The sequence below is a fragment of the Pinus tabuliformis genome, chromosome 9 (assembly GCF_031772625.1).
Source record: "Pinus tabuliformis cultivar Carrire ecotype Pingquan chromosome 9, CPIR1, whole genome shotgun sequence".
NCBI lineage: Eukaryota > Viridiplantae > Streptophyta > Pinopsida > Pinales > Pinaceae > Pinus > Pinus tabuliformis.
In genome coordinates, this window is record NC_142307.1 from 1,391,350,668 (window position 1) to 1,391,362,260 (window position 11,593).

The 11,593-nt window shown below is 39.6% G+C and overlaps 1 protein-coding gene and 1 pseudogene across 2 annotated transcripts; both read right to left on the bottom strand.

The window, feature by feature from the left end:
* Positions 1–295: 295 nt before the first annotated feature.
* LOC149153710 (putative linoleate 9S-lipoxygenase 5) lies at positions 296–1,382 on the bottom strand. Its single transcript, XM_089440942.1, has 2 exons — positions 1,221–1,382; positions 296–1,117 (listed from the first exon to the last, which is right to left on the bottom strand). Exons 1-2 carry the CDS (start codon positions 1,376–1,378, stop codon positions 346–348), a joined length of 930 nt encoding a protein of 309 aa, XP_089297068.1. The 5' UTR covers positions 1,379–1,382; the 3' UTR covers positions 296–345.
* Positions 1,383–7,014: 5,632 nt separating this feature from the next.
* On the bottom strand, positions 7,015–10,920 carry LOC149153711 (putative linoleate 9S-lipoxygenase 5; annotated as a pseudogene). The gene is made up of 9 exons (XR_016262395.1): positions 10,530–10,920; positions 10,099–10,390; positions 9,718–9,970; positions 9,252–9,593; positions 9,059–9,144; positions 8,812–8,919; positions 8,404–8,705; positions 8,024–8,287; positions 7,015–7,920 (listed from the first exon to the last, which is right to left on the bottom strand). The product of XR_016262395.1 is annotated as a putative linoleate 9S-lipoxygenase 5 (transcript).
* Between the last annotated feature and the right edge of the window lie 673 nt (positions 10,921–11,593).

Here is an 11,593-nt window from a genome sequence, read left to right on the forward strand (position 1 = left end):
CTTAATTTTCTTTTAGTTGCTAAATCTTTCTCACACCACATTTTTCTGTGAACTTAGAAATAACAATATCAATAATCTTAATAATAAAAGGAAGATATATGTCTTTGATATATAATATCAAAAAACCGTATGATCTTTTAACATGAAATTGATAGAGTTTTTTAAGTTAAAATATATTATGAACAAGAAAATAAGAAGATAAGTCTTTGAAGCTAAATGTTTCTGAAATTTATTAAGATTTAAAAAAGAAATCGTATCAGGAGAATTTTTAAAATACAAACTAAGTAAAGGCTACTCTTTGAAATTCCAGTAAGGAATTTGATACATAATCATCCCAACCACAACCTAAATAGAAACGCTATTGGGAATTCCTTTACCAGTGAGTCCTCCTTTGTGACTCACATCCGAGGTGTTTGGATAAAGCAAAGTATAAGGAACCTGAGCAGGACCACACCTGTTCTTCAACTTTTCTGCATCTTCGTTTCTCTCTCTTATATTTTTCTCAAGCTCTTTCAGCTTCATACCGAACCGTTCAAAAGCTTCTGTTACACGTTCATCCCCACTCCATTCACTCGTGGCTCTCTGTCCTAGATATACCTCGTCTGTTGAGTGCGTGGATAGAATTTCTATCAACGCTATGCCCAGTGTCGTTTGAAATTGGTTGCTTATCGTTCTCAGCAAAAACAAGTCCGGATTCTGCACCAGCTCTGAGAATTCTTCAGACCCTTCTTCCGGAATTAACCTTCTGCTGATGGTGGGCCGATTTGGCATGTATCCTGCGTATGGGTATTGCCCGAAATTAACTGCAGCGTGAAGAGCAGAGGCCACCCATATGATTGTTGTGATTGCCTTTTCAACATCTTCCACGTTGTCCATGCTGTACCACCATGTCTCGTCCTTCTTGTCTCCGTGACCCACATTTCTGATTTCGGTCCACCATGCTTGAAGCTCCCTATCAGATTTCACTGCATCATCGTTCTGATAGTACAAGGACAGGTACTCCTTAACCCATGACACTATTGCGAACCATATCTCCAATCCATCCACAGCATAAGGGTAGTCTTCGATTATCAGCTTAAGCCCGTGGGGCATTGATGAGTCCACCACTGCCATACCCCTGTCAAGTCGTAGCCACACCATATGATATATTAATCAAAATTCAAATTGTTGATCATGAAACATAGATCAATTCAGATTTTGTCGCTATTGATTATAATTACCTTTTGAGAAGATCTGCAGGCAACCCTTGTTCGTCAAACCTCCAGTCCTTGTATGCTACCGCGGACATCTCCATGGCATACTTTCCAGGAAACACTGTTCTTTCAAGAATGCCTCCGCCATTTATAAGAATTTGGCGAGCCAGAGCGTTGATGTTCATGGTGTCCCTGATGTTCATGGTCAATAGGTTCCCTTGGGTATTGTTTTCTACCTTTTCGGATTCGAGGGACAAATTTATGAAAAGGTACCTTTGGAGTTTTCTTTTCTGCATCTTTTTCAAACTTTCTAAATATGGAAAAGAATCCGAGTTTTACCTATGTCAAACTCATTAAACCCTGACGACATTGGACTTGTCATCATGATGAGACAGAGCTTCTCCTTCCTAGGGCTCGTTAAAATTGACTAGGTCGGATTTGTCCGAAGGACAAACTTATATTACAAGCATATGCTATCCCCTTCAAGCTTGTGTTTCAAAAGTAATTGGGGTACTCGCCAGAAATGGTGGGGGAAAATTTGGAAGTATTCTGTTGGTTGTACTAATTATTACAGCAGCTTGTCGCTCTTGAACGTCGACACTCTTTCTGCTTCATGTCGGGTTGGGATATCCTTACTCTATCGGTGGCCTTCCCAGTTTTGGGTTATCCATTTTGCCTCATTCCATTTGATCCCTGCTTCATCATCATGATTTTTGATCCCTTGGTACCAAAATGCTGCCAAACTTCGGAGTCGTGTTGCTGATATGTTCAAGAGCTTAATCCTTCTGCAGTTTGTATCCTTACACACCTTCTTCAGATTCTCTATCTCATCCACATTTATCTTGTTCCTTTGTCTCATGTCGATGATGTGGGAAAAATTATGGCCCTCCTTAGAGCGATCGTTTCCTGTCGACTTTAGCTCATTATCTTAGAAGTTGATCTAGAGATTCATTTCTGGTACCTTGGAGCTTGCATGCCTTAATGGCATGTTCTTCACATTCAACGACAGGTTTTCATTATTGGCCTTCGATCGGGTGATTTCACGGGTGTTTGACTTCAAATCATTCTTCACACTTCGTGAATTGTACTAGCAGAACCTTGAGAACCATTGACATTACTGGTGGTCTCCCTTGCACTTACTAATGGTTTACATCATTGACTGGTAATTAAGCGATTTTCTAGTATGCTCAACTTCAGCACATCTATTCGCATATTAGAATTTTTACCATGATCGGGTTGGGATTCAAGACCCTGGGCTTAGATTACACAAGTTTAGGTTGTCTGGATTGGTTCATGATTGAATACATGACACTTTTGATTGGATGGCTGCGGCCATACCTGATTCTTTTATATGGTTCTTCTGATTGGATGGCTACGTGCATACCACAGATCATTTATGTTTATCTTATGGATGGCTATGCCCATGCCTTATGCACATGTATTTCCTTTCACTATGTACTCATGTATCAGAGATATCAATTGTCGTTGCAGGTTCTCCGCGATGGTGTTCTGTTTCAGTTATGGATTCGTAAAGCATTTCACCCCTCCCACTCTCTCGCCCTTCATGCTTTAGGGGGCATCTATTACATAGTAATTTGTCACCGACCCCGCGTTCCCTGATTTCGGACGCTGCCGGTCCATGTTATTGACATCTGACTTGTGTCATGTTGCAAATTATGTGTCAATATCTTCCTTGTCATCTCAGGAAGAATACCTCAGTTCACTACTCTTGGAGTAGACCCTTTTCCACCTACGTTTTTGGGTTGTCGCGGGACAACAGTTGTTCCACCCGCGAAGATAGCCAAGATTGCACTAGCCCTAGTAAAGTCTTCACTCTGTCTCTGTGTTGCACTCACGACGATCAACTTTTGGAAAGTTTTTTAAACAACTCATCGAGGCTTCGAAGTGTAACAGCTTCATGGACGGTCATAGGGTTGGTTGTTGGAACATATGAGCTCGCCTCTCTCCTTTGGGATGGTTGTTCCACCTTTTGTGCAACCTCTCAAAGGGATAAGCTCTTTCTCCCATGTCTTATGGAAGCTCCTCCTCCTATAAATACTTCCTCCATGACTGAGATCAACTAGTTTTTGTAGCTTCAAAGTTCAATAATTCAACAGTAGAGCTAGAGAGTTTTGCTAGTGTGTGGAAGTAGCCTCTTATGTAACTTAGCTTGGGATGGTTTTTAGTGGAGTTTTCTTGATTGTAAGAATGTTCTAGCATTAGCCTTTTGGGTAGGAGAGAGAGATTTATTCGTCCTTTGGGAGACAGTCTGTGAGTGAATGCTTGCAGAGACATGCTGACAGGACCCTTCCAGGAGGCTTACGACGTGAAGGCTTGGTTGTAAGTTCTACTTTAATTTACATTAATACAAATCAAAAACTTATTTCCTATATTGTATGTCGAATTTCATAATGACAGCTTGAAGCCCCTTGACTCTTTAAGTAGATATTTTTTGTCGTACTCTATTATGTTCGTGGTTGCGCTCTATATGTTACTTTCAGGTACAAGTGATTAGAAGAATGAGAGCTAGAGAAACACAACCGGGACTTCATCGAATGACAGTTTGAAGGTAAGCCTTCATGGCATCAACCTTCTAAGGAAATTTGATTTGGTATTGTCTTTGTTGCGACTAGACCCACTCTAGGGCAAGAGGGGCTGCCTCTGCCCGCAGAGGGAACTTGCCTGCGTCACAAGCACCAAAAATGAAGAAACAAGAAGAGGAATAAATGAGAAAGAGGCAAGAAGAAGAGGAATTAAAAAGAAAATTTGGGGAAGAACAAAGAAGGAAAGCTAAGGAAGATAGGAAAAGGCATGAAGAAGAGGAAGCCAAAAGAAAACAAGAGGCTCTTTCTAAACAAATTGAGTAATATCTACTCAGAGAACAACAAAGCAAAACAATAAATGATCAAGAGGCACAAGGACCCCAGATGTAGCAGGATGTCCTTCCTTTGGATATCCCACATTCTACTCCAATTACTGGTGGACACCTTCCCCTACAAGAATTGGGTTTCCCAAAAGAGGAGGAAGAAGAGGTGCTAGATATAACCAAGCTTACTTTCGATCAAATTCAATGCAAGATAATGCAAGAAAGGAAAATGTGTTATGCAAAGAATCCAACTAAACCAATATTTGTGGTCATAAAGAAAGAGAATGTCATAAACACCACCATGAATTTGGAAATGGTTTCATCAACTGGAACTGTATTCGCCACTACCACATAATTGAATATGAGTAGATTGAATAGAAAGGTTGTTCATATGCAAGTCAAGGTTGTTGCTTCTCAACAAAGAACCACATAATTGCAAAATTTGAGTTAGGCTTTACTTGTGACTCATTCAAGAAGCAAAGAGTTATGAGCATCTATTCAGGGAGAGGTGACAATATTAGAAGATACCATCAATGTAGTTTACTAAGAAATGATGAAGCTAGATCAGGTCCTACCAACTTTCCCAACTATACAGGAAAAATCTAAAGAAAGAGGAACAATGCTTAAACTAGCCATAACAAACATTAAAAGCCTACGTTAATGGACCACTCAATATCTAGATGCAACAGAAACACTCCCAAGAAAGGATTGGATAACTGCAGAAGATGTTAAAGGTGTAGTTCATATCAAGATCCATTCGCATGACACGTTGATAAAGGATGTAGACGAGGTTTTAGCTTCATGTAAACATTTTTTGAGTGGTCTAGAATATTTTATTCATGTGCATAAGGTCCCTTCCATTGGTACATTGGGTGAGGTAAGGTCACAGGAGGAAATCCAAGCATTTCCGAGTCCTTTTAAGCAATTTGTTACTATGGAGGACTTATAGGTTACAAAGGAAACAATTGCCCAACATGTGGTGGAGCTTGCAAGGATGTATACAAAGTTCATGACCTTATCAAGTCAAGTAAAGATGAAAAAATCCACTATGTTGCTAGATTCCATTGAATGCCTTCACAAACACGAAGACGAGCAACAACATAAGGTCATTAGTATTGCAAAGGAGTACAAGCTTTGGCACACATACCAAGCACAAGAACTGCATTTGGATGTCCTCGAACTCTTAATTACTAGATTAATATAATAGGAGCATTTATTTTCTTGATGTAATGTGTTTGTAGTAGAATAGAGGCTATGATACAATAGAGAGTCATGTGAGGATGTGAAGGTCATGGGGTATCTCAAGAGGCATGGATAAATGAAAGGTCACCCCATTTTCTATAAATATGTCCTCATGGCTCATTGTAATGGAATTTTTGTTAGGGGACTCATTTGTGCATATTGTTTGAGAACTAATAAATCTTTTAGTGAATGCATGAAGTGATTTCATATTTCCACTTATGGACTTATGGACTTCTCATGTGATGGTGCTATGTATATTTTTGCTTAATGTTTCAAGCTTTATGAGCCTTAGCATGCAGTTCCTTCATGTGTCATCGAGCATTTTGGGATTTCTCTTGCGGTGAATGGATAGTATATGATGTGTTTACTTTGTGTTTATGTCAATAAACTATTTATTGATTTGAGCATTATATTAGTGTAGGATTGTCTACTTATTTATGTTTTCATGGTGTTACTGATCACGAACTTATTCATGGTTGATAAACTTATGTTTTTAACATGCATGGGTTTGATTTGGAGCTTTGCTAACACTATTTCTCTTGAGATTCATGGTTTAATATTATGTTGTTACTATTCATAGTGTCTCATGTGTTGATTTTCATAAGTTGCTTACTTGCATTTGTCAAAGCTTTATTTATTCTCTAACTTTAGCATCTCTTTTGTCGAGAGCAAAACTCAACCAACATGATGGCAGTTAAACCTACATAATGGATGAGATCCCTAAACCAAACAATGTAGAGTTTAATTAGAATTTTGCACCAGGGATATGCCTTAAGTATTAATAGAGCATTCTAACCCATCAACAACATGCTTATCACCATAATAATTATTTTTATAATTATAAAAATAATACTTCAATTAAAATTTTGTATGCTCTACTCTAAAATATATACCAATATCACCATAATAATACTTTTATAATTAAGAAAAAGAAACTTGTAATTCTTTCTATATTTATTACAAAATTAATATATAATACTTAAAAAATGCAAATGATATATAAAATATTCTTAAAATAATTTTAATTTCTATTAAAATAAAATAATTAAAATAAATTTTATTGATGATGATGGTTAACGTCCGCTGAGACCAAACATTGGTCTATCGGACCTAAAGAAACAAATTATTTCTTTTGATTTAAGATTTTATTTCTATGCTCAAAAAGCTTGGAGAGAAGCCTCCCGAGCTCACTATAATTTTGACATTGTAAAAGGCTAGGAAGGTCAGTGTTGTAACAAAGATTGTGAAACTGAGATCTAATGTGGTTGTATGTTGGCCACTCTAAGAGGAAGTGGTTTTCATCCTTGATGTTCCTATTTTCACATATATGGCAGATCTTTTCCATCCACGGCGTTTTAGGAACTGCCCAACGACCTGTTTCACTATGGAGCTCATGATAATTTGTTCTAATCTTTGCTATATTAATTTTCTTCTTTGAGCTAGTTAAAATAGAGAGATACTTTTGATCTTCTAAGGTGGGGTTGATGACCTTCTTATAATAACTTAATTTTCTTTTAGTTGCTAAATCTTTCTCACACCACATTTTTCTGTGAACTTAGAAATAACAATATCAATAATCTTAATAATAAAAGGAAGATATATGTCTTTGATATATAATATCAAAAAACCGTATGATCTTTTAACATGAAATTGATAGAGTTTTTTAAATTAAAATATATTATGAACAAGAAAATAAGAAGATAAGTCTTTGAAGCGAAATGTTTCTGAAATTTATTAAGATTTAAAAAAGAAATCGTATCAGGAGAATTTTTAAAATACAAACTAAGTAAAGACTACTCTTTGAAATTCCAGTAAGGAATTTGATACATAATCATCCCAACCACAACCTAAATAGAAACGCTATTGGGAATTCCTTTACCAGTGAGTCCTCCTTTGTGACTCACATCCGAGGTGTTTGGATAAAGCAAAGTATAAGGAACCTGAGCAGGACCACACCTGTTCTTCAACTTTTCTGCATCTTCGTTTCTCTCTCTTATATTTTTCTCAAGCTCTTTCAGCTTCATACCGAACCGTTCAAAAGCTTCTGTTACACGTTCATCCCCACTCCATTCACTCGTGGCTCTCTGTCCTAGATATACCTCGTCTGTTGAGTGCGTGGATAGAATTTCTATCAACGCTATGCCCAGTGTCGTTTGAAATTGGTTGCTTATCGTTCTCAGCAAAAACAAGTCCGGATTCTGCACCAGCTCTGAGAATTCTTCAGACCCTTCTTCCGGAATTAACCTTCTGCTGATGGTGGGCCGATTTGGCATGTATCCTGCGTATGGGTATTGCCCGAAATTAACTGCAGCGTGAAGAGCAGAGGCCACCCATATGATTGTTGTGATTGCCTTTTCAACATCTTCCACGTTGTCCATGCTGTACCACCATGTCTCGTCCTTCTTGTCTCCGTGACCCACATTTCTGATTTCGGTCCACCATGCTTGAAGCTCCCTATCAGATTTCACTGCATCATCGTTCTGATAGTACAAGGACAGGTACTCCTTAACCCATGACACTATTGCGAACCATATCTCCAATCCATCCACAGCATAAGGGTAGTCTTCGATTATCAGCTTAAGCCCGTGGGGCATTGATGAGTCCACCACTGCCATACCCCTGTCAAGTCGTAGCCACACCATATGATATATTAATCAAAATTCAAATTGTTGATCATGAAACATAGATCAATTCAGATTTTGTCGCTATTGATTATAATTACCTTTTGAGAAGATCTGCAGGCAACCCTTGTTCGTCAAACCTCCAGTCCTTGTATGCTACCGCGGACATCTCCATGGCATACTTTCCAGGAAACACTGTTCTTTCAAGAATGCCTCCGCCATTTATAAGAATTTGGCGAGCCAGAGCGTTGATGTTCATGGTGTCCCTGAAATGGGGGCTCAGTAGCTTATGCACGGGATGCATCACACTCAGCTGTCTGTTGGTAGCGATGACAAATGGCTCCGTGGCTGCGTGAGTCTTAAGCCTGAAAAAACCCGATCATGACTCAGTCAGCACCCTATATTATATAATGATATTGTAAATACTAAACAGATTCTGCATGTATATTCCCCTAGCTAGTGGTGGCTAATTAGGTTTTACCAGTGACTTATAAGCTGATGGTAACCAGAATCATTAACAGCTACGTAGGCCTTGGCGAGCTGCCATAAAGCTCCTTCTGCGCCTTCCTCTGCAGGAGTAAACACCTTACGAACACTTTCCGGGCGTTGATCTGAAGGGGGTAGACTCAGCTCGATTGCTACTGGCCTTAATGTGCCATCCTTGTTAAGGAACAGAATTGTGCGAGAAGCATATATCTTTCTAGACAGAGCATTTATTCGGTTAACGTAAGGCATGAAGACATCATGATGGTCCAGAATGAACAATTTGTTGTCCTCTAGAGCCTGAAAACATCATATCAATGGATGAGTACATGAATTTCTGGGCAGATGAAAAGAATTAGACATGAGCAGATTTACATTAAGCAACAAGCGCTGAATTGCAGAATACCTGCTCCACTGTTAGCCCATCGATATTCTTTTCTATATGTGAAGAAGTAATAGAACTGATCTGAGGACCATACATCTCCGGGTCCAGTGTACTTCTTGGGGGAAAACTCTGTCAATTTAATTATTCATAAGATTAAAACTATGTACAGACTAAACAAAATTGAAATTCCAGAGAATTTTCTGAGTTTTCTGTATCCTGATCTTGACCCTCCAACATTTATATGAAAGTAGAGAGAGGGGCTAATTACTTTGAGTCTCTGTATAACAACCGGATCGACACCAGCCAACGTCTGCCGCGCAAACTCTTCGTCTTTCCTCCATGCAAATTTGTCATCTGCGCCCGTTAAATCCAGTTCCACCAAATTCAGTTATACAAAATCTAGTAGATATCAAGTGCGGAATAAGAACATGCAGAATAGCGCTCAGAAGAGAAATACTCACTGGAAATACCCTGAGGAAGGGGATACTTCAGCAATTTGTGGCCATCTGTCGTGAGGAACTCTCTGATGAGCTCAAGAGGAATGAGATTCTTGGCAGCGTCGAGAATTGGATTCTCCGGCAGCTTGATCCCATCGGAGTAAAGCTTCATAACGTCTTCAAATGAGTCGAATTCGTTGGGGGTTGAATCGAATAGCGATTTGAGCTCTGGCACCAAGAATTGGGCGACTGACTTGAGGGAATAGGCCAAGAAATCAGACAATTTGAGATGCCCAAAACGTTCATCTCGTGGAACATAGATATCGAGACTCATGTCTAATGCCAATCTGCTTTCACTCGCGGGCTCTGTCAACAGTCAATACCAGCGACAAGATTAGGCGTTTTACTCCCTGGCCTGTGTCGTTGCCCGAGAGGGAAAAGAGGAATTGAATTGTTCTACATATAAGTGGGCAATAAAAACTAATCTCACCTGTTTTTGTGCGTGGGCGACCCGTTCTGCCCCTGCGGGGGTACGGAAACTGTTCAGACCCTCCTAGCACTGGCCGGCTGAGTTCTAGATTCTTGTCAGGGTTTCCGAGATCATTGTAGTAATCGTAGTCATACACTCTGTCACACTCTTTCCTCTCACTCTCTGCCATTCCATCGTATTCGCCTCTTAGGTTTCTCAGCTCCTCATTCCTCAGTTTAATGAGCGCAGGAGGACTATTCTCGGGGAGATAACTCTGCAGATAACATTCTACCACAGTTAGTTGCCCATAATTTCGTTAGTTCCTATATTCAAAACAATATGTCCGAGGTATGTGAGATGAATGAATGATGATCTGATATTTGAGATGAATCATATGTTTACCCGATTAGAGAAAAAGACACGGTCTCTGTTGTATTTAGAGGCGGGATACACCCAAGAGTTGCAGTCGAAGTGGACATTGCCATGACCGGGAACTTGAAGAGTGAGTGAGTTGAGGAAGAACTCGTGACGACGTGATGATGCGAATTTGTAATGAAGAATGCTCCGGGGACTCCGAAGTTGGAATCCCAGTCAAACTCGACGCCATAGGTGGTCTGGCCCGTGAGTATTCCTTCATGAGTAGAGATCCAGTTCTGAAGAGGCGCTTTCTCGCTCAACTTTCCAATTCCATTGCCTGAAAAGGAATTTAGAGTCACAACAACAACTTGCAGGTTGGTTAAATTATATGAAAGTTGGCTGAATTTGGTTGATAAATTAAAACTGCAAAACAGATTAAGGACTGAATTTATAATTAATAAGCAATCACCACCCACCGGAATCGATTTGAGATGCGCTAACAAGCTGGAAGGAGACTCCCCTCCCAAAGAGCTCGCTAAGATCGTCTGTGATGCCTGCATTGAAATCGTTGAGATCCAAAACATTTTTCTTCTGTATGACCATAAACCCTTTAATCTTCTGCTCTGCAGACTTGAACTTGGATTGGGCAAATTGAAAGATCTCTGCAAGTTTATCCATGGTGTGTGTTTGAGTTGATTGTGACTGATGCTCGCTGGCAGCAACCTGTACGTAAAATTGGAAAGGTATGGAGCGAGATGCAGTTCGCATACAAATATAAAGCTGATGCAGCAAAAGATTGAAGAGAAGAGAGGAGATGATAGTGGTGAAGAAAGCAATCCTGAATTTATAGTAGCGGGATGCGAAGGCGACTTATTGACCACGTCCAAAATTGCCGAGTTTCTTCAGGGAATGGGAATAATTCTTGGTGTAATAATTGGCGAGTCAAGTATGGCGAATGGATGTGGCGTAGGAAAAGTGTTTAAAGGCATACTCTCCGTGGAATTGGCGAGTCTCTTCAGGGAATGGGAATAATTCTTGGTGTAATACTTGGCGAGTCAAGTATGGCGAATGGATGTGGCGTAGGAAAAGTGTTTAAAGGCATACTCTCCGTGGAATGAGTATGGCGAATGGATGCCAGGTACGAAAAGGCGGCTGGATAAGTGAGTACTCAGGACTCAGGAGGCCCTTATCCACGTCGCACGCGTTATCAGAGACCGTTACGAATTGCCTCTCTCCCATTTCCTCACGGCTGGGTTTGATACAATGCTTTGACAGACTCCCGTTGACTCGATCTCCATCTTCCATTCGTGCAGAGAATAATGTGACGACTCTGACTATATAACTTATGAAATAAATGAAAAAATTGTCACAATACACTTTTGACCTTACGATTCAAACCTTAACACTCGTTTAGAGAACTTACCATTCAAACCCTAACACTCATTTAGAGATATTGAATGTTTGAATAACGAATAACTAAATCATTGACAAACACCCCACTGATCACATGTTTCGGTTTCAAATTAAAATAAAAAAACTA